The sequence below is a fragment of the Rhyacophila brunnea genome, unplaced genomic scaffold (assembly GCF_057557595.1).
Source record: "Rhyacophila brunnea isolate RB1 unplaced genomic scaffold, BYU_Rbru_1.0 scaffold_23, whole genome shotgun sequence".
NCBI classification, from domain to species: domain Eukaryota; kingdom Metazoa; phylum Arthropoda; class Insecta; order Trichoptera; family Rhyacophilidae; genus Rhyacophila; species Rhyacophila brunnea.
In genome coordinates, this window is record NW_028232893.1 from 31,141,829 (window position 1) to 31,165,541 (window position 23,713).

The 23,713-nt window shown below is 35.0% G+C and overlaps 1 protein-coding gene across 2 annotated transcripts; it reads right to left on the reverse strand.

Moving 5' to 3' along the window:
• Positions 1-1,670: 1,670 nt before the first annotated feature.
• LOC147069868 (phenoloxidase subunit 2-like) lies at positions 1,671-22,118 on the reverse strand. Of its 2 annotated transcripts, XR_015071191.1 has the most exons (14): positions 22,052-22,118; positions 21,258-21,381; positions 20,020-20,212; positions 15,915-16,023; positions 15,198-15,318; positions 14,392-14,600; positions 13,262-13,514; positions 11,165-11,317; positions 10,036-10,170; positions 9,255-9,433; positions 8,314-8,456; positions 6,368-6,600; positions 2,546-5,030; positions 1,671-2,385 (listed from the first exon to the last, which is right to left on the reverse strand). XR_015071191.1 is itself a non-coding variant. In XM_085950619.1 (13 exons), exons 2-13 carry the CDS (start codon positions 21,366-21,368, stop codon positions 4,794-4,796), a joined length of 2,076 nt encoding a protein of 691 aa, XP_085806745.1. In that variant the 5' UTR covers positions 21,369-21,381; positions 22,044-22,118; the 3' UTR covers positions 2,828-4,793. The 2 variants fall into 2 exon arrangements, 1 of the variants encoding a protein (XP_085806745.1); XM_085950619.1 differs by lacking the exon at positions 1,671-2,385 and having other exon boundaries at positions 2,828-5,030; positions 22,044-22,118.
• Between the last annotated feature and the right edge of the window lie 1,595 nt (positions 22,119-23,713).

The following is a 23,713-nucleotide window of genomic DNA, read 5'->3' on the forward strand; positions in this document are numbered from 1 at the left end:
AACAAATTTCGAAATTATAAATTAATATTTCGAAATCATGAATTTTAGTATGTATACGAATATTAGTTTTAAGCGGCGTGCTTTATATATTTTAAGATCCTATTTATTTAGATGTATCACTGTAACATATTTATTTACTTATCGAATATATTATAATAATAAAACGAAACAATTTTTAAATGAAAATAATCGGATTCAGGCCTTCCCCGCATAGATAGGACTGCATTTTGCAGTTGTATTAATAATTGTTATCCCCATACAAAGCTACTGCAGTGTGGAAAAACTTATGGCGACGGTATTTTGCAGTCAATGCGGGGAAAGTCTCCGACTTCAATTGACGTGTCAACTAGTAATTCTATTATATGAATGTTTATTGTTGGAAACTTTTATAATAAAAATATAATTACTCTTGTGCCTTTTATTAGTGCCTTAAAAGAAACAACCAATATTTCGAATATCATTTTACGTTGAAACTGTACAGTAGGTAGTATATTTAAAAATATATATATTATTAATTCTCTGTCAAAATAAATGAAAGTGTTTCTAGATTTTAAAAAATATAGCACATGTTCCAAATCTATTCAAATCAACACTAATCATTATTTAAAAGACAAATCAATGTAATTTTGTGCACTTTTTCATTTTATATAATATGTAGTGTTTTTTTTTTATATATTTCAAACACATTTATATGTCAGCCATAATAATTATTTTCATGTAATCAATAATTATTTATATAAGATTTCATAATATGCAATGTTTTACTGTATCTTTTTAAGAAGTTTTATTGAATAAAATCTTTTTAAATTGTCATTGTTTTTAAATTTAATTACCTGTATTTTCTATGTTCTAATCCACGGTGGCCGCGCGGCATAAGCGTTGGACTACAAAGCCGTGGGTCCCAGGTTCGAATCCTGGGTCTGGCAAGTACAAAAATTGTTTTTCAATTTGTGTGTGTCAGGGTATGGACCTAATAGGTTGAGCAAGTGGCTGACATCCATTTCTCGTAAAAAACAAAAATCTGTCAATACAAACCTCCACTCTGTGGAGGCCCATATGATCCTATCAGGATCGGACATGGTCGAAAAAATCCAGAGGACTAGATGGAACGTGTAACACTCTTCAGGCACACAACGGAGCTTTTAAGAGGGCCAAAAGTTTCATACCTAAATTAGCAGAAGAATTGAGCCTACTATTTCCAAACTCGGCTCATTCCTAAAAACATATTTTTGCGGAAAAATGCAATAAACTGTTATACAAACAAATATAAGACTAAGTTGAACGATTTTTTAGTTAATTTTTAGTGTAGCATATTTAAAATAGAAAACAAAGGGAAACTTATTCATTTCTATATTAATAAAGAATCTATTTACATTTAATGTTTGGATCAAGCCGAGTTTGAAAGTGACAGTTGGAATGAGCCATTTTTGAAATTTAACAATTTGGATTAATTCGCCTAAGAAAGTATGTAACCAAATGACATACCACCAAAATATTACAGGTAATGTTTGGATAGCAATTATGACCAGTTTCAATTATTCAAAACTCTCGTCAATCAGAAAAATTAATCAAATTACAAAATAAAATTTAAATTTTGATGACATTTAGGTAAACACTGAAGTTTTTTAGCTTTATTTCTTTACCATTTTTTTGGTTTCCTTTCTCTTTTTCTAGCTTTTAATGCCAAAACAGATGGATCAATAATGTCCATTATGTTTATTTATTTTATACAAATAACTTCTTCAATAATTAATCAAAAAACACCTTTAAACTTGAATTATATGAGGAGCGGTCACAACACAATTGTCATACAAATTGTACCGGACATCATTAACCACGTGACCCCAAAGCTGAGCTCCCATTGGCTAACATAAAACGATCCGTCTTTGAAACTAAATGATTGTGGAATAAGCCACGTTTGAAAGTTTCACATTATTCTTTACAAAATGACATTCAAGGTTCATTTTTCGACAATATTGGAATGAGCCGGGCTTGGAAATAGTAGCCTCCATTGTGCCTGACAATAAACCTCGCTTCAGTCTAACGAACATGCTATGCTCCAAAGCACTGAACGAACACTTGTAATGTATCTTGTACAAAATACTAATAAGACCAGTTGTCATGTATAACTTGGAAACTTGGAAAGAATGCTATGCAGTATCTTTGGACCCATTAATAATAATCCACAGTCATGGGGGAGACAGAGATAAAAGAAAACAGCAGACATTAGATATGGGAAATGAGTCACTTAATGAGGACTCCGACCGAACAGGTTAATTACGGATAATGATTTGTTCGGACAGATTAGGTCAATTGTGTCTTTTGTTGCCGTAATAAAATGTATAGTACTAGCGCGTACGAATTACGGAATCTCGTGCGCGCACTCTCGCGTATCTCGTTCGCCGGGCAGCGTATCCTTCGCACCCACGTTTCTTCCTATACTGCGCGCGCACTCTCGCGAATCTCGTTCGCCCCGAACGACATATTCCGTTCGCCGGGCAGCGTATCCTTCGCACCCACGTTTCTTCCTATACTGCGCGCGCACTCTCGCGAATCTCGTTCGCCCCGAACGACATATTCCGTTCGCCGGGCAGCGTATCCTTCGCACCCACGTTTCTTCCTATACTGCGCGCGCACTCTCGCGAATCTCGTTCGCCCCGAACGACATATTCCGTTCGCCGGGCAGCGTATCCTTCGCACCCACGTTTCTTCCTATACTGCGTGCGCACTCTCGCGAATCTCGTTCGCCTCGAACGACATAAGCGCCAGGTGACACGGGACCGATTTGTTCGCTAGCTACAGATTAGTTAAAAAAGATACGTTCGTTCGAGAACGACGCATGTCTAGCAGACATTGAGCATAAGGACTTTTATTAAAACCATGTTTTACATGAAATTGTATATTAAATTTAATTGTACAGGTATTTAAAGCTAGGTTCTCAGATTTGTGATACAATTTACATATTTACAAACATATAGAATAGTCAGTCTTATTTTTTCACTTAATAGTTAGTTACACATATATATTATACATAAACACCAGTTGAACTAAAACTACATAATATATTATATTAAGCCATAAACTAAGCAGACCTAAGCAATCTTTGCAAAAAAAATATTCAAAAATATATTATTACCATGTTTCTTTGAGAGTTTTAAATGAAGTGCAATTGCGTCAACTTTAAAAATTCAATCTTATAATATCGTGGAGTTGCTGCCAAAAGTTGGTATGTTGATAATTTAGGTATTTAGACTTAACAATGAATAATGTTATTCAAGGTCATCCAATATATAGAACATGCAAATACAGCACAAAGAAATAAGCATTATGCCTGATTTTAGAGGATATGTCAACTTCAAACTGCAATTAATTACTTGATAATTAAGAAGATTTCGAGACTTAATAACTTTTGGCAGTAACCCCATGATATGTAGATTGTCTGAATAAACTAAGGCGACACTATCAAATACGGTGTTTTGACTTTAAAATAACTTGTATTTCCCAAAGGTATCTGACATGTGCTTACAGTTCCGGCAAAGAGGTAACGTCACTCGGTTCTCTCTCACCGTCTTCTAGGACGTGGTATCAGTACTTAATGTAAAGATTCATCAATCGCAAGTAATCGTTTAGAAATTACATGCCAAACATTCAAATTAGTTTTATCATAATTGAATTGTAAATTGGAAATGTTTCATACAAACAGGAATATATAATTAGGTTTTTCAAAGCTAAGCACTAATAAATAACTATTTTAGATAGTTATCTTCAGATTTAAATATTATATCGTCTGCGCGAGTTCTATTTTTGTAAGATAAGTCATACGTCATAATTAATATATCCAACCAATTTTACCATATTGCATTTATAGATCAAGTGAGTGTTCCAAAATAAATAGTTATGAATGATAAGCCTTTGAATTTAATAATGAGAATTTCAAAAGTCAAAAATATAGTTCCATAAAAAATTGTTGGATTAAATTTTGAATTAACACTCGGATTAAATTTAAGATGCGATAAAACTTTAAGGGCCACATACTTAGTCCTACTTAACTGCCTCCTAGCATTATGTTTAGTGAGTGGCAGATACCTCCTCTAAACATGACAGACTTGAAAAACGAAAGTAACAGCTGTCAGAATAGTGAGGTAAATCGTTCGTGGATGGAAAAGTGATGATTTTCGATCGAAATTTTCATTCATTTTATCGACAACACGAAAAATACAATGCAATATTTGCATGATTACTGCATGCAGTATGCTCCGTTTTGACAGATGCCACACACGTTTACTAAATCTGCCACTATTTGGTGGGGGTCTCATAATAATGTTAGTTAAGTTAATTTAACAGCGACATCTCTGCATCTGACTCTAAAGTTATAACTTGTTTCTGAAAAATGTAACGTGATCTATAAAATGAATAGTGAATGTAAATTGCCTTAGTACGAGTAACAGTTTCCATAAAATATGTTTATTTTCTATACCAGAGGTTTTCAAAGGTTGTTCCTCGGCGCAATGCGATAAATTCCCAGGGACGCAACAAAAGACCATTTATGTTGGTATATCTATAGCTGTGTCTTGTTTGATTACAGGATTAAAGAACGTGTAGTGAATTCAACAAACTCACCCACCCTATTAATTGGTACATTTTTAGAGCGCCATTAATGGAGAAAGTTTAAAAACTACTGTTTTAACAGTCGCAAGGACAAATTCAACACAATTTACATAATTAAGGCAATATTACTCTCACTAAGGCAATAAGCCTTCATCATTGGGCAATTGGATAAATTAGTGAAGTGCTTAGCTAGATGGTGGAGGTGGATTCCTTGGGTTTTTGACGGTCTTATCGGAGAAGCGAATGGTGATATCCTGGACGGCCATGTTTGGCTGGAGGAAGTCAGTGAGGGTGCCAACTCCGCCTCTGGGAGGCCTGTCGAAGGGGAAGCCCATGGAACGCTTGTCGGGGTAGAGTCTGTCGCGGATACCGCAGAATGTGGACGCATCGGCGCATGGGATTCCGTCAATCGACTGGGCAACCTGTCAAGGAAGAGAGCAACATAATTTAATATTTCATTTTTACTTTTTACATTTATACCTTTATACCAGTGGTCTCCAACCTTTATGTTACTACGCCTCCCTTTAAAAAAAATCTAATCTTGGCGCCTCCCCCCCATTATTTCATTAAATAATACAGACACTTTTTTAACACATGAGTTTTTACTACTTACTTATATTAAATTCATTTTTTAATTAATTTTTTTTCATGCGACGAATGAGCTTGTTTATTACCACAATCAATTTTAATAGAAGTCAACCAAATTCATCATCGTTCATTGACAAAAATTAATGGATTCTATCATGGGCTCCACATACTGAATAGGGCCCACAGGCCAGGATCTTTCACCTATATATTTAAAATATTTAATAGCCCTGAAACAAAGCAGCGCCGCAGGCGACTTTTTTTACTATTAATAAAATAATATGAAAAATGCATTAGCAAACTAACCAAGAACTCAGGAAATAGATTTTTGTTTGCTTCAATATATCTGGCGTAGAAATCATTTAAAAGTGGAGACATGTATTATTGTTATATTATATTAAAGAAATCACGTCAAAAACAATTTAAAAAAACAATATCACACCCTGCCTACACGCTTCAGTTGACACTTTAGCTACGAGTGACATTTAAATTTGAGGTTATTGTTTTCATGTAACCAGCGGTCGTTTTGTGCATTACCGAAACAGAGCGTTTGCAAAAGCGCCATTTTTAAATTTCTCCGCTCCAAATATTTTTTAATAGGATTTAAATATATTATGTATTATATATTAAAATAAACATTCATGCACTGAATTTTCACTGTTACGTTAAGATATGAAGTTTTATTTATTTGTAGATATTATGGTATAAAAATTAATTTATTAAAAAATTTTGGCGCCTCCCCTGGCAATAGATCGCGCCTCCCAGGTTGGAAAGCGCTGCTTTATACTGTAAAAAATTTCTTGATCCACATGGAGAACAATAGTGTACAGTCGAACTTGGTTATTACGAGGAAGATGGGACCGACTGAATTTGCTTGTTATAAGTGTTACTCGTTATCAGAGAATAGGTATTTTTAAATGAGCAGTCACATAACACAAAAACTCGCAATTCAAACAAAAATACACAATTAGAATTTAACAAAGATCTTTTATAGTCAAATACTCGCCGAGGACTTCAAACTGTTCGAAGATGTTGAATCTTCTTTAAAACAGAGCCTTCTGTGATTTCCCTATAAGCAATTTTAGTTTAAGTGTCACTTTCGTGCACAAAAAATATAAATGCTCTTTCTATTAAGAGTTCTTTGATACTATTCTATCCGATTAATAATGCTTACACTGTCCAAGTCGTAGTTGGAAACCATGACGAAGAGTTCGTAGACGGCTCCAGCAGCGTTTCCCTTGGGGATGAGCATATGCTGTGGCCAGCCGCAGCCGCAGAAGTTGAAGTTCTGCGAGGCTTGAGAATCGTCTCGGGGGTCGGCAGACAGGTTGCGGAATGACCTCTCGAATGGAATCGTCACCGAAGAGTCGACAGAACGACGGCTGATTTTATTTTCACCCGCATTCACTGAAAACACCATGTTTATTTGTTTAATATTATAAATGCACTCACTGTATCTGTCTGGCTATCGTTGATTTACCATATAGCAGAGCGTCTTAACCATTTTGAGTCGCAACAGCAAATTTGAAATCAGAACAGTTTAGTTCTGCGACCTGAGATTTTTTTAGAACGCCTTCTCACAGAACAGATTAACAATATAGAAATGCAAACGTCAGTCGCCGTAGACCAAGACTTTAATGGCAGTTTTGGTTTATGACTTGATAAGAGGCAAGCCATACTAATGTCTTCAAATATTACCAATATTGAATACGTGTTGATGGATATCAAACGCCGTAAAGTCCACATATTGAAAAAAATGACTTTTGAAATGAGAGTATGCAAATCTGCACATTATGGTATACTGCAAACCCCAAAAGTCCACTGTTTACGTATGAAATCACGTTTCGAAAGATCAATATTTTTTCAAACCACCTTAAGTCCACAAGCTAAAGGTGAACGATGGCATCTATCATTTTCCTTAATTTCTAAACAATTATAACATAAAATGGATGTAGAAGTGGATTTTGTGGATCCAGACAAAGCCAGAAAGAGGTCGAGCACCGAAGCTCAGAAGAAAAATCCTTGTAGCCATCGTGGATATTAGATTCAATTATCTTACAATATCTCACATGTTACAACCATTTGTATTACAAGATATGATAAAACTGCATTTTTCTCAGTTTGACATTCAGTGGACTTTACGACGTTTGATATGTGTCAACACATATGTCATGTTGTGTTTACTTGACAGACAAACATAAATATTGAAAATAACATATTCATAAACACGTGTTCAAGTTTAACCCATATTTTTCCACACTTGAGAACTGTGCATTTAAGAATGACAACCACACTGAGAAGGTAATAACTTCTCACTATTTTTGTGTTCCCTGTTAAAAACCTAATACGACTCTGCTAATATGGGTGCATATTGTAAATTTGCATTCACATTATTAGATCGTTGTTGCCCTAGTCTTATATAATCGAGTTCTGCTGATTATTTGACTTAGATCATCAACCGGGGTCGATCTATTGCTGAATGAAGACCTTCTCTATCTCCTTCCGCTATTCTCTGTACCTACATACTGCTGCGATTTTGTGATACTCATTATTTTTGTGTTTCTTGCCCCTCCCATATTCCCTTTTAACTAAATTTGCTTAGGTTTGATGCGTAGATTTCATCTCATAAGGCAATCAGGGCCATTGATTGGTTATAATTAGGCAATATGTAGCCAATGATGAGTCGGTCCATCTGTATAAGACAGTTTGCAGACAATAAGGCTGTACTATCGCTAAAGGTCAAAACTGAAGAATGATTTTTATTGAAATCTGCACGCAGCCAAAGGTATGGTTGAAGAAAGTGTTTGCATATAAAGCCGGGCTGGAGTGCTTTTGGCAGTCTGGGTGATTCTTTAAAAGCAACCTCGCATTGTACCTAAAATTCAAAGTGTAATTTCTGTAATGGACCTTAATTAAAAGGGAGATCCAATGAGTTGCAAAGAAGACAAAAAACAGGATAATCAAACAAAATACTCGACACCGCCACCCATTTCAATGGAGTGATCGCAGTCTAAAAAAAGATATTCGTGTCATTATGATGACCTATCATTTCTTGTCATATGAATAACATAATAATCTTGAAGTTACAAAGTTGTCAAGTGTTTCTAAGGCGTGACTTACGCGATGTGGTGAAACGATCCATTTCGATAAACATGGTCCTCTGGTCAGCAAGCTGCCATGGCAGACCGCGCTCGTCGAATTTGGGTGCCATAAAGATGCGCACGGTTGCCATCTTGGCGGCTCCTGCATTGTTCACAGTGACGCTTAAAAGAAAAACAAAACAATCGAATATGAGAGACTGAAAAAATTTAAGTATATGTTAAACTGAACAACTTGAGTTGAGTACAGTACCTGAATGCAGGTATTAAGCATGTTGATGGACGATTCATGATTTACATTAATTGTTAACACTATTAGCTTTTCTATTCGGTGTGGATACAGCCGCCCCCGATATATCTCTCCACACCTTCCTGTCGTAGTGTGGTTATCCAGTTTTGAAGACCGAGTGTGATGGAGTCTATATTCATGCAGTCGAACCACAGAACAGATTAATAAATAAAAGTCAGATAGACTATACCCCAATAAACTACATTTTGAAGCAGGGTTTTGAATGTGTGAGTGTCCTACGAAAACGAACCACATTATAGACATGCAACGGCGTGTGTTGCAACCTTCAATGTTGAATGAGTATCAGTGCATAAACCAAGAGCAGTTGTCAGAACGAAGAACAAGCTTAGAATGACGTATTCTTGACATGTGTTTTAGTTTATGTTTATCCTAAATTCTTCCATACTCGAGATCGGTTGCCTGTTACTCCACACTCGTTAGGTATTTCAATTCCCATTAAGTGTGTTCCCCGAGTCAAACCATCGTCGAATTTTTCTTTTTGCTTCCGGGTAATCATCATTAATATTTTTGGAGACTGGGCTTCTTCCATCATCGTGACGTGGCCTGCTCATTGTAAACGTCCAACCGTCAAAAATGTGCTATTCTTGGCTCCGCAAACAGTTGAGAAAAGCTCTTAGTGGCCCAATTATTACAATGATTTTTAATTGACTTACTTGTAGGTGAAGTCGGTGTGGTTGAGGTGAGTGAAGCGCACGAGAACTGGTCCACGTTGTGAGAAGTCCAACCCCTTTGTGAGATCCACGTCGCTCTGCATCCAGAATGTGGAGAGTTCGTTCGGCTTACCACCTCCTGTCACTTGGACGGAGCTCACTGTCACATCAGGATTGTTCAACTGAGAGAATAAACATTAAAATTAACTGTTATATCTGAAGGTATCTCTTACACACAAATTACCTGACTCGATGACAACATTTTGACAGAAATGTCATTTAGAACGTTTTTGTTGATTCGGAGATGGAATAAAAAGTTAAGTATTAGTATAATAGAAAATTTTCGAATATCAGGTGCTTAATACACTCCCTATTATTGTTACAATTGCTAATAATAAAATGGTGTCAGGGAAGTAATAGAGCAATATCAAGAAAATATCATTATGTCTGGGTTTCATTGATTATGAAAAGGTATTTGATTCCTCAGTCTGCAATTATAAACGCCTTGTGCAAACAAAGAATCTTCGAGCACTATATAAATGAGTTGCGAAGGGTGGAGGTAGACTGTTAAGATCTGACATAAATAGTGCACACTAAACTTTATCAGTCAAACGTATTTGTTTTCATTCAAATAAGACTACAAATTGTAGATAGCGTTGGCTAGTTTTTACAATCAAATGGAAATATATCTTCAAAGATTGTTTCCAAAAGACACGACAACCGCCCGAACCAAAACCGCCTGGACAGTGCAGCCCAGATATTGTTTTTTTAAATGTTGACTTACCCTAGCTCTGTTGTACGGGGCGACCAGCGGAGATGCCTTGAACTTCTGGAAGATGTTATCGATGACTGCATGCCAGCGGTAGAAGAAAGGATCTCGCATTGTGGTGGCCTCGTCAGCCATGACTCCGAACAGCTCCTGAAAATAACATAATTGTAGTATTCTTCATTATCTCGGTTGGTCATATTCTTAAATCGGGCGTGAACTATATGGCAGATTAATATTATATATCCCGGCAGAAATAAAAGCTTTTTTGAAACTTTCCTACTTATGGGTCACTGACGTGACATAATCCATAGAGCAGAAATGTCAAAATATTCAAGCTGGATAAATGTTTAAAAGAAATAATCATTTTTTATAGCCACTTAAAAAAAAAAGAAATAGTAAATGTATCCAATAACATTGGACACATTACCAATTAAAAATACAGGTCACCCTCTCAATGGGGGATTTGAAAGACAAAACGCTTTATTGGTAAACTAAAGTAATCAATAACAAAATATATGTCATACATAAAATAAAAGTAACATGGCGTTGCATAATTTTGTTCCGCGTTGCAAAAATTAATCTACATAGTTTACCCTGCTTGGTTTGTCTGCACTCATAATATAAAACGTGTCAATAACTGTCAAATAATCTAATCGTATACGCTTGATTCCACTCATTTTGACAATTTTTGGCATGTGGCACATGTCTAATATTGTCTATTATGTCTAATATAAAATATTATTTAAAATCGATTGCGATATAATGAATTTGCACTGGCCAGGGTCGCGATGAACTAGGGTTACCTGCAGTGTTTCAATTGTTGAAGTTTCATTTCATTGTGATCACTCTCATTATCATTTTTGCGGTATGGCGGTCAGTTGAATTAGCTTAAAAAGTGACTCGAGTGCAATGAATAGTATGAATTATATACAATATGGTGGCCGACGCTTAAGCCGCGCTTACTGTTTCATATATGCCAACAAAATCACAACATGACAAAGTCGACATATTGCAGTCTCGTGTGCTTAGTGACATCTCAACCAGTGGACAGGTTATAGACTACTTAGGGACAGCACATTATTTGTATGTAATAAGTAATATAATGAATAACTTTACGCCTAACAAGCCACTGATAATAACTAACCAAATGTCTGTTATCTGGGTCGTGGATGTAGGCCGTGAAGATATGCCCAGTGTTGTGGAAGTCTCCGTAATAATTGGGATTGGGACTCAGGTCACTCGCCTCCATCATGTTACCCAAGGTGTCCAGCGTCAACGGCACGGTAGTACCATCTGGCTGAAATTCACAATTGAGCAGTTCATCATCAGAAAGTACACAAATCCAATATGTATGTAACAGGGTGGAACCATACAAATTGTACTCTAGATCGAAAGAGGCTTATAATATGCATTCTATATTATGAATTTTGTATGCAGTTAAATGCCCTGAAAATAAAATGGCAGCTCGATTTCTGATTTAAAGTGTGTTGTTTTGTTTACATACCCTACATACGCATTTTTAAGTGTTTTACATTCAGATTAATGATATATAGAGAGCGCCTATTTTTCGGCAAAATGAAGTCGTGTTTCTGGCGTATAATGCACAGTAGAACCTTGATTTTATTATTATCAACTTAACTATGAAACATACTATCGTGCTGCTTCTCAGTACAGCTACCAAATTAACATAGTTAACAATATGTTCTACTAAAATAACTAAAAATAATTACCGTTAACTTTATATTTAATACAAAACAAATACAAAACAACATGTGCAACACAAAATTTGATATTCAAACGCCTGCTTTGATATGCCAATAATAATATGTGAATCGAAGCCTCCCCCTCAATAAAAATCTATGTTACATTTTGGTAGCTTTGAACTAAATATGCAACAATGATCTACATCACATTAACTCTGTTGTGGCATATTTATTTTTTTGATTTAGCAACATAAATTCACTTGTTTTTGATCCGTTATGTTGGCTTCCCTACAATAATGATACAATATGCATCTGTGAAAATGGAGGATGACACGAGAGATTTTGTTAACCCTGCGCATGCAAAAAGACTTCACAGAGAAAAATTCACATGGAAAATTGGACGAGGAATAAAAATGAGTGATAAATAATTTCTTCTCAATAAAATAGTTTTATTTGATTATCTCAAAATGCCCAAATGTAACATAGATCATTATTGAGGAAAAGGCTTCAATTATTGTCAAATTTAATTATGCAAGGCTTATTTCAGAAATATCTCCAAATATAATCATGTATGTAATTAACTAGTTGGGTGAATCTAAAATTATAGTAAAATGTCATAGTAGAAGTGTGAAGTTATCTTCAAATAAACATGCAATGCAAAGTAATCTGTAGCTAACTTAATCAGTATCCCATTTTTTGCTTCAATTTCACACATGTAGGCTCCACCTCTATAGGCCGGTTCGGATTAGTCGAGTAATTTAGTCGAGTGGCGAATGATGTAGTTATCACTAAATGATTTAGTAACTGAAAAGTGTCCGGACACAGTAAATTAGTGAATGACGTATCAAAATGAACAGAGCACAATGTAATAGAACAATAATGAAAATAACTTCATTTGTAATGGCTACATCAGAAGAATTGGAGGAAGAAATTCTACGACAACTAATGAACTTGACTAAAGATAACGTGTTCAGACTTGTCTCGTGGCTTGTTTAGTGAGAGGTGGTGGGGGTCGCTACTCAACCGAAAAAACAGAACGAAATGGATTGACTCGACTATATGATTTTACTAAATTACTCGACTAAATTTGCCTGTTCATACATGTATAGTTACTAAATTACTCGCCACTCGACTAAATTACTTGATTAATCTGAACCGGCCTTAATGTAAGTAAAAGGTTTTATTAATATCTTTGGACACATCATCCTTGTTCGAACCAGCCATTTCCATGATCCAATTTAACCATGATGCATTCTATCTCCAGCAGTGGCGAAGGGTGGAGATGGGCTGTGAAAATCCGACATAAAGAGTGCACACTAAACTTTGTCAGTCAAACGTATTTGTTTTCATTGAACTTAGACTACACAACCAACACCATCTGCATATTATATTCTTAGTTCAATGAAAACAAATAAGTATGACTGACAAAGTTTAGTGTCCACTATTTATGTTGAATATTAACAGCCTACCTCCACCGTTTGCTACTGATCTCCAGTAAGAGAGAAATCAAACAATGATATTTTATGTACAAAACTTACCATCTGCACCAGTCCGGAGCTGATAGCCTCATCGACTCTGGACCTCCATTGCTCGATGTCGGACACGGCGACGGTGATCTCGTCCACGGGCCGGTTCACGTCCTGCCACAGCATGTTGGCCTGACGCGGAGCCCACGACCTTCCGGACGTCAGACTGTCCAACTTGGGGTAGTAAGCCTCGGTGATTGGGTCACGGAAGTTGTTGAAGCGCTTCACTCGGGGCAGCGTGTTCGATAAACGTTCGCAGTTGTACCTTAGAAGAAAACAGATTTGAAATTAAAATTGATTTAAAATTAAATTAATTAAGATTTTGGTTGTACAAATTTAATGTTATGGACGGTTCCTTACGAAGTGTGCAAATATATTTTTTTTTTATTTTGAACTCAAAATCAATTACCCACAGTAAACTAAGGTAGTTTGTATGAAGAATTCCATTCATAATTAAAAACTTACTTTTAAGGTCAGGATTTGCATAATAACTGTCCGATTGTAGTGAAACCTTCATAAAAAGATGCTTTTATTTTATTAATGTTTAGTCTAGCATCCAGATATAATCACTTTGGCTAATAAAAATACATGGGGAGCGATTACTCAATTCAATTCCTAAGAAAGTCCCGTCGCTTTGATTTTTTTGTCTATTGATGATCTTTGTCATTGCCGTTTTAATAAATAAATCTGTTGAAATATTAAAACGTATGTTTCAGAAAAAAATGGTAGGTGTTTAAAAATTGGAACCCGGCAGTATTTTATTTATCACTTCACCACTGGTTAGCTGTTAATTCTTATTCCTTATTTATCTGAAAATCAGCTGTCTAGTGCATAAGCCGACGTATTTAAATAAATATTACTATGCATAGGATCCTAAGTGCCTAACAAAACATTCACATCTTTTTTTCACAATTTTTAACAAGTTCAAGGAAGTTACAACAAAAAATCTTGGAGTGATCTGTGACGTCGGTTAGTAATTAAAATAATACCTACTTTGATTTAAAATACAAAAGCCGATCGCCAAAAGTAGCTCAATTTAGAAAGTGCTTCAGTGAGTATTTTAATCCAGGCCTGGGTGGCATATTAATATTAGGCGGTGTACAGTCAATCAGCTGAATGAAGAAAACAAACCCATATTTTACCTGGCAAGGATTTGATTGTGCATATAGTAGAAGAGTTCTCCTCTCCTGTCTTTGTTGACAATGTCTCTGTTGGCGGAGCTGAATGGGTAAACCAAGTGCCAATGCCAGTGATGGAGATTCACACCGATATCTTCGCGGAAGTATGCCACGCGGTGCTCCTCATCCAGGTCAGATGCTGAGAAGTCTTTTGGAATGGTGATCGGCGTTCGCTGTGAGAAATTGACACCGTGTTACAATCGCTACAATTTTATTTATACAAATTAAATAAGTAGGCACAGTAAAACTTTGAATTGCGGGTGTATTGAAAGACAAGCAAAAGTTTTTGATAAATTTTAACATAATAACGTATGCACTGTATCCACGAGTATGCAATTATTAATTTAAACCACTGATAAAGCAACTATAACATTATAAATTGTTTAATTGAGCATTTTTCATATATTTACCATTGAATATCAATTTTTTGAATTGAATCTGTCAAATAGCACCATACGATGACAACATCGCGTCTCGCTTACGAGAAGAATGAGATTGGAGAGACAGTCAGCACTTTTACGTGTAAACAGTTATTATCGCGATAGTTTAAAATACACACTATTGATGCAAGTAAATCCACGCACGTGTACAGGCGCTATTATGCCAGATTTTATAGGGTATATCAAACTTTAAATTGCAATTACTCCATAATATGATTTGAAGACTTTTTAGACTAACTTTTAACAGTAACCCCACGAATTATTATCTATTGTTAAATGAAATCCTGCCAAGTAAATGCCAACTCAATCCATATACAATCGCATGCTTACTCTGAGTTCAGTTGGGACGATGGCGCTGACTTCCCGGGCGTTGGAAAAGACCTGCTGGTCCACAAACTTCGACGGAAAGCTTTCCATGAAGTTCGGCACCTTTATGTTACGTGTGTCTTCCCTTAAAATAAAAATTACACAATGAATATGTGTTTCACATACAGGTATATTTTTTAAACAAGGCATCCGGATATTATCAGAAACCGACAAGTGAGGTGATTATTGCTACCCTTAATATATTGGTTACATATAAATTGTACGAATTACATTCCACTCTATTACAGTTCACTGTGAGCGCTGCTATACCGGAAAGAGATGGCCGTATAGGATTGAGATTAAAAAATTACATATTTGACGTTGTGTCCACGAATGTGTTAAAGAAGTTTCACTTCTAGTGTGTTTATTTCTTATATGAATAATTGTGAGGTTGTTACAAATTATGGACTGCAGAATGTTTATTTGACATGCGGATCTGCTAAGTAAAAAGACAGTATTTTTGGTTTTAGTGTAATGAGAAGCCAAGTTTTAAACTACCTTTTCTCATATATTATGTAAAATTATTTGATTGTTTTAACAAAAACTCTAAACAGACAGTGTATATTTAAAGTTTATGTCAAAACAATCAAATAATTTTACATAATATAAGAAAAAATGTAGTTTAAAACTTGGGTTCTCATTTTACTAAAACAAATATAATATAATATTTGTTTTACTGACCTGTGCATCATTGCGACCGACAAACAGTAATTAAACAGTTGAACGTTGACTCTGTCACGGCATTGGGCAGCCGTAGACAAGAAGTCTTGGAGCTCGTTCTGTGGAACAGCTGAAAATAGGTGTACAGTCAGATTACTATTCTTGCTCATCACACAACAAGCTAAGACGGGTTCTGGGTCTAATATGGGCGTTGTATTACACTGGAAAGCGGCAGCTTTATTCCAACCTGTCATAAGTGTCTCAAATCATGATTGTATCTATAAGTATATTCGATAAGTCTTATTCTTAAATGATTCATTATTAGTATTCCATGATATTTCTGTATGTTTATTTTTAATGTTTGAAGTAATAGTTAGTGTACACAGTGAGTACATTGTGTAAAAGATGTCCGTGGAATATAATAAATGTTTGAAATAAAATGCTTATAATTGAATGTTTGAATATTGTTTCACGCATGAATCGGTACGGGTGGTGTGTAAAGTGATCATTTTTTTATTATATGTCATTTGTATACGTCATACAGCTCTTCTGTACTCTCATGCTCACTCATCCAAATAGATGACGCTACAATCACATACAAAGTTGCAATGACACAAGGTCAGTTCAATGACCAATCAGAGCTCAGCCATGCCCAGCCAATCAACACTCGAGCTGTAATATTATTTGTCACTGATACTGTACGACAACATTATTTAGGCGACAACAGGAAGTCGCTCTTGTCGCACATAGAATATTTCTCAGTGTTGTCATTTTTTGAGAAAACAAATCCCGCGAAATTAGGTTTTTAATTTATATCAATCAGTAAGTTCTCAGTAAGTAATTAATTTAGGAGTCCAATTATTGTTCGATAAGTATCAATAGAAAAATTATTTTAAATAATTTCACCTCTTATATATTACTATTATATTAGGATAATTAATACAGCGTAATTATTGAATTTGGAAGGAAATATATCATTGAACCCACATTAACTGATAATATTGCTGCAGGTATTTATTAGTTAAATAATTAGGAGAACACAAATTATGACTAAATAAGTAGAAGTGAAAGATATAACATATTCAATATGGTTTTGATGACCCAATCACATTTTTTTATAATTTACAAATGATGTCTTTTATATCGTATTTTTAGTAAAATTGTTGTCGAAACACATACCTACTGTGAAAATAGTTTTCTATAAATTAAATTATATCCACCTAACATTATAAATTTTAAAACAATATGTACCTACTTTTCGGTTTAAAAATACAAGGACAATTAATTAACTATCTGAATACATTAATATTAAATTAAATGTAACCGTCGCCGTAAAAATTCTTTGCTTCCTTGAAAATCCATGCACTCTCCTAAGGAAACCAGTAAGTTTTGCAGCGTCGGAACTTGTTTGTGGACTATATAAAACTCCTGCACTTTTTGACGTATGGTACATAAGTCCATATTGTCCAATGCAATCTTATTTTTTCCAGGCGTTACGATTTTTGAAGAGGAGGCACTCGCTGTAGTCATTTATTTCATGATTCTAGAAACTGTCCTTGGGATATTCTTGTAAATTAATGATACACTACGTATAAGTATCTAGATAATTTTAAGCATTTTTGTAAATTTTACATCTCCGTAATAATTGATTTAATGCCAATAATGTTTATTCTTGAAAATATTCTTCTTGCCAATTTATTATTACACTGCCAGTGTACTTAAATGATCATTTATACTTAATTATTATACGTCAAAAATATTAATAAAATAGATTACAATACACACAACTATATAATATACAAATATAATTCCCAGTTTTTGGGGAAATATTTCTAGTATTACAACACTGAATTTTGACATACCTGACAATGACAGCAACCCGTGATATAGTATTGTATAGACTGGCCTTTTAAATGCAACTCTTTTTCTTCTTCACAATAAATCAAAAGTTTACTAATAATAATTCGAACATGACTTCGTATTGTTTTAGACATCTTTTGAATATAAAAAGCTTCAAATTACGTAAATTGATAGATGCGTCCAAATTGACTGTCAAAAATGTAATGAATAATTTGGGGGCGTTCCTTTTTTGAAACCGGAAGTTCGATTAGCTGATTGTAGTTCACAGTTTTGCCACGTAGCCAAGATGAAGTTGCCGGACAATAGGTATCATGTCTTTTTTTTCAAATTTTATGTCAATTCTAAATGATATATTCAAAACAAAAGCAATCGTGCAATATTTTTCGAGTTGACATTTGTGTACATAAATAAAATAAAATATAATATATAATATGTCAGAATTATATTGATCTTTGATATTTTTAAGCCGTATTGATAAAAAGGTTTTAAAAATTAACAGCTCATAAAATAAATTAATGGGTAAGTCTACTTTTCTAAGATGTTTATATACGCTAGTACATCCCTTGAAAATTCTTTGCATTGGAATAATGATAGTACTTATTGTAATTATTTTGACATTTGCAAATCAACCAACGTAAACATAAATATGTAAAGAAGTTTATGTTTTAGTAAATTACGTACTTATATAAAATGTCTATATTCTTATACCCCGTTTACACGTGCATGGATTTACAGCTGACAGTATGTATTATCGCGGCCATAACAAGAAAATGTACATATTGTAAAAATGTATTATCCTGCAGTTGCAAGATTGCATGCACGAATCAAAAAAGTTAGGAAGCTTCTGAATTTTCATGCGACAGTTGAGATTTTTTTCAATCTGCGCCTGCACAGTAGAACGATAGTGGCGAACCTGCCGGCAAAAAAATGAACTACATCATGGAAAGACTCCTTTTGGGATAACAGATTTTTACGAACTGTCAAATAGTACTATAAAATGACAACGAGAATGGAGAGACAGTAAGCACTTTTACGTGTAAACAGTTATTTTCACGATAGTTTAAAATACACACAATTGCTGCCAGTAAATCCATGCATCTGTACAGGCGTTATTATGCATTCTTACAAAAGTAGAAATGGCGTCTGTTGTCATTTTATTTTTTGACATTACATTTCAAAATTATTGTTTCTGAATCTACATCAACATGTTGTCGATCGTTAGGTTTTTGGCTTCGTAGAATAACAGCAAGCGATGAAAATTTATAATTAAATCTTCAGGCTATACTTAAAATTTATGTTGTTATTCGTAATTTCAATATTATTATCATTGCAAACTGTATCCAACTTGAAATATTGTCTTTTATTTATTTTTACAATTATTATGAATACTTTTTTCAGTTCTGGGGCTCACATAGTCAAAATTCATAGTCACGCCAATAGATGGCGCCACGTATTATAGGCGAGCATCCTTTTGTATGGATCTTACGAATCAAATATATGTCAGTGGCAAAGGGTGGAGGTAGGATATTAAGATCCATCAGCCATAAATAGTGCACATTAAACTTTGTCAGTCATACGTATCTGTTTTCATTGAACTAAGACTACAATAATTTACAGATGGTATTGGTTAGTTTTAAAAATTCGATTAAGCCCTGCGAAAACCATGCCATATTAATCTATAATACTCGTCTATCTCTAAAATATCTTATGCAATTGCAATATAATTATGCAATTAAATCATACATAATTTTGTATATTTTATAGATAGAATAATATTTTTTATCTATTATAGTTTGGTTTAGGCAGGGCTTGATGAATTAAAAAAAATGAACCAACAATATGTGTAATATGTATTTTCAATTCAACGAAAACAAATAAGTATAAATGAAAAAGTATGCACAATTTTGTCGTATCGCCCAAAATATACAAAAACTATTATGGTTTGGTTTAGGCAGGGTTTAATTGATTTTTAAAAACTAACCAACACCATTTGTACATTGTAGTCTTAGTTCAATAAAAACAAATACGTATGACACAAAGTTTACTGTGCACTATTTATGGCGGATATTAACAGCCTACCTCCACCCTTCGCTACTGATATACGCTGTTATATATGCTTGTATGTACATGTTTAATCTTGAGTAACTCAATTATTTTCAATTCTTGCCGTCTGACAGTTCGAGAATTCGAAATATGAAATATTCCTTATGATACAAAAGAATGGTTATGTCAGGGTACAATATAATTACTGAATAGATTGTCTTACATATGAGAATATCGATGAGTGATGCGGCGCATCGTCGGTGCTTAGGAATGATGAGAGAAAACTCAGCCTGACGAGGCAGTTCCAAAGCTACTGCCAAGTTTGGCATGGGAACCGTCTTCAGCGGGATTCTTTCCGTTGTTTCTTCACCGAAACGGTTGCTCAATTCCGCCCCTAGGTCAGCATATCTGTCGGCCTGTTTTTACAACACAAAAATAGATTGAAGACAACACAAAGATAAATTCTAACCCCAAAGATTTGAATGTGAAGTATCACAAGTTGTTTATGCCTGGAATTTTTGTATCAAGCCGAGTGTGAAAGTGACAGTTGGAATGAGCCGTTTTGAAACTTAACAATTTGGATTAATTTGCCTATGAAAGTATGTAACCAAATGACATACCACTAAAATGTGACAGGCAATGTTTGGATAGCAATTATGACCAGTTTCAATTATTCAAAAAAGATTTTTTTGATGACATTTAGGACCAAAGATTTTTGCCTTCATTTCTTTCCCATTTTCTCTCTTTTGATGCCCATCAGAGATGAAACAGTAACGTCCATTATGTTTATTTATACAAATAACTGCTTCACTTAATAATATATGAGAAGCGGTCACAACACAACTGTCATGCAAATCGTACCAGACGCTATTAACCACGTGACCCTAAATCTCAGCTCCCATTGGCTTATGTGAAAGGATCCGTCTTTGAAACTAAATGATTGTGGAATAAGCCACATTTGGAAGTTTCATGTTATTTTGTATGTAAAGAAGCCGGGTTTGCGGTTGCTACCTAAAAATTCTTTTAAAATGTACTTTTCTTTACAAAATGACATTCAAGGTTCATTTTTGGAAATCTAAATCTAAAATTAAATGATAATCCACATGTAGAATTTTATTAATTATTTTTAGTGTGTTTCCAGACTAACATAAATGACTATTTATCTAATATGGTGAAGGGTTGGATGTTACTTGGCTACCACAAAAAGAGATCGCGATCAGCGCTTCATAATACGATGCCGAGTGCTAACAGCTTAATAATTAAAGTGGATTTATTTAGAAATACAAAAATACACCGAATACCCTTAAGATTACCTCGCGGAACCCTGGAGTTCTACGGAATACTATTTGGAGAATACTAATTTAGAACATTAAACTACCTACCCTTAACCTTAGTGATAGGTTGTGGGGCCATGGGCGAGGTTCTATATAATATAAGAAATGAAATCAATTCAACACTTACCAGGAAATCGGATGGCACGTCAAAGACTGATCCAGCGTCGCCCTTCGGCATGAAGAGCGGCTCTGACGGCCGATCAAAGAGCAGCTGTATACTTTTTTCAACATCTGCCATCTTTGATTAGTGTCTGAAAAAGAAACAATTTATTTATTTTGGTATATAAAATGTAAGTATATAATCTTTTTAATACTACAATAAGCCATGAGGCCCAATGATGGATGATAGTATAGTGAAACAGTAGTGTAATATTAGTGATAGGATTGAAACAATCACACAAGCACCCAGGCTTTGAGAAAATCACACAAATTTATTGTGACCTCACCGAAATCAAACCCAAAGCCCCCGGATGAAAGGCCAGCGCCTTATGCATTGGACTACGAGATGGCTTATATAGTGACATAGGCACAGAGCATTAACTTACTAATGGACATGGTATTGAATAAAAGATCCAAGCCTATTTATATAATATTTGTGACAGTTATTTGTTATCGTAATAGATTTTCAAGTTATCTCTGCTACCAAGACAAAGCCATCTATAGTCAGGCAGCGGCACTAAATTGTGATTTCTAATGGTAGTGCTTGTTATTATGTAAATTCGGATGCAATTCGTTAACTCGTATGATGTTTTTTCAATATGAAACAATCATGATTTTACTATACTTATTGCATTTGAAGTATACGCAATAAATAGTACTAGGATGGTGGGCCATGGACCAAGATATTGAGCCGGATTAAGGGATTCACGCTTGGTAAAGGAGGCTATGGTAATTCACAAAAACTCTGACGCACCTACTTACATGTTTTTGATGAAAGTGAAGTCCCGCCACAAAACTTAGGATATAGTTTTCGGCTGCTCACTACACTGAGGTCATAAATTTAATGAGGCCTTTTTATAAGTGAAATACTTTTAAGTAAATCTGTTCATGTGAAGTTACACACATCACCATTTTAATTATCGAACCGGATCGAGTGCAAAACCTCATGATTATCGCTGATTAATTGTAGGTGAAAGCCAGAGGCTTCAAAGTGTGTGCACATTTATATGAAATCTTTTTAAGGGAAGTATGATTTAGCATCATGGTGTCTAGAAGCATTGCCAGATAATGATTTTACCAAATCGGGATTTTTACCATGTGAAATAAAATATTGGGATTTAGGAGCAAAAAGCAGGATGACCTAAAAAATGCGGTTACATGTAAATTGTACGTAAAAGATTTCACCGTGGCACAGTTCGCCGTGAGCTTTCTTATCGGAAAGAGATGATCGTATACTATACGTTGTGCCTAGGGATTGCAATACCGAATGAAAATACCAATACCAGTATTTCAGTATTTCCTATTGTATATTGCTATTCATGAAATATATCGAAATAAATGGAAAAATAAATGAATCTACTTACCAATAAATATAAAATCTCTTTAAAATATTAAAAATATCTAAATAAGTACCTACCTACATATTATATGTAAACAAAATTAGAAATAGGTAAAGGTAAGAGATGGTAGAGATGCTGATTTTTGTCCTGTTAAACCTTTCTATGATATTGTTATCAGTTTCAATAAAGAATATATCGGTATTATCCGGTATTTCAGTATCAAACTGATTTTGTGATTGCACGTCAAGAGGAAAGACTCCAGCCAGGACTGGGAGCGCGTCCGTAGAAGTTGAGCGGTAGGTCTTGGCAGTTGACAACAGCGCACTGCGGTGCTCACTTAAAAGAGTATTCCTAAGCTTGGCACACTTATGGATACGTGAACACCAAATGCTTGTACTGTAGGCAGCGTTACCCATAGGCAACTTTAAACGCCCTTACCCATAGACCCCAAATCATCACCAGCCATACGGCCAACTTTCTGGAAGGCAGTCCTGGCCTTGTAGTCCTGGGTCCTAGCATGGTGATCAAAATTTAGCATAGTGTTCAATTGAACACCCAGATAGGTGACGATTTTTGAGATTCTAAAGCTAGTATTACCAAAGCGGACTGTAGGCGGCCGCATACATTTAAGTCTACCCAGTCCCTGAGGACAATGCCTTCTGTGTTGGAAGGTGTGAAGGAAAGCCTGGTTAGTTTTCTCCATGCCTCAATTAATTCTAAGGCTTTGCCGACGGCACTCACAATCTTAGCCTGCTATCAGCCTCAAATAGTAGGAGGGCATCATCAGCATAAGCGATGACAGTGCTATCGTTTGGAAGCGGGATTCTAAGAAGATCGTCGAAGAGGATGGATCCAAGGAGGTGGACTATCCACAAAGTGTATACGACGGAGTTACGGGATCATGCAAGAACACTTACGAGTGACATGTATTCTTGTAGGCGCCGTGTAATGTCCATATGCTCTAACTGACGACCATATCTGGTCAAATAAATGAAATAAGGATGTTTGAAAACCACTGCATGGTCGGCAATAATTATTCTGAAAAAAAACAACAATAAATTTATTGAGGTATCGGTGGGTAAAT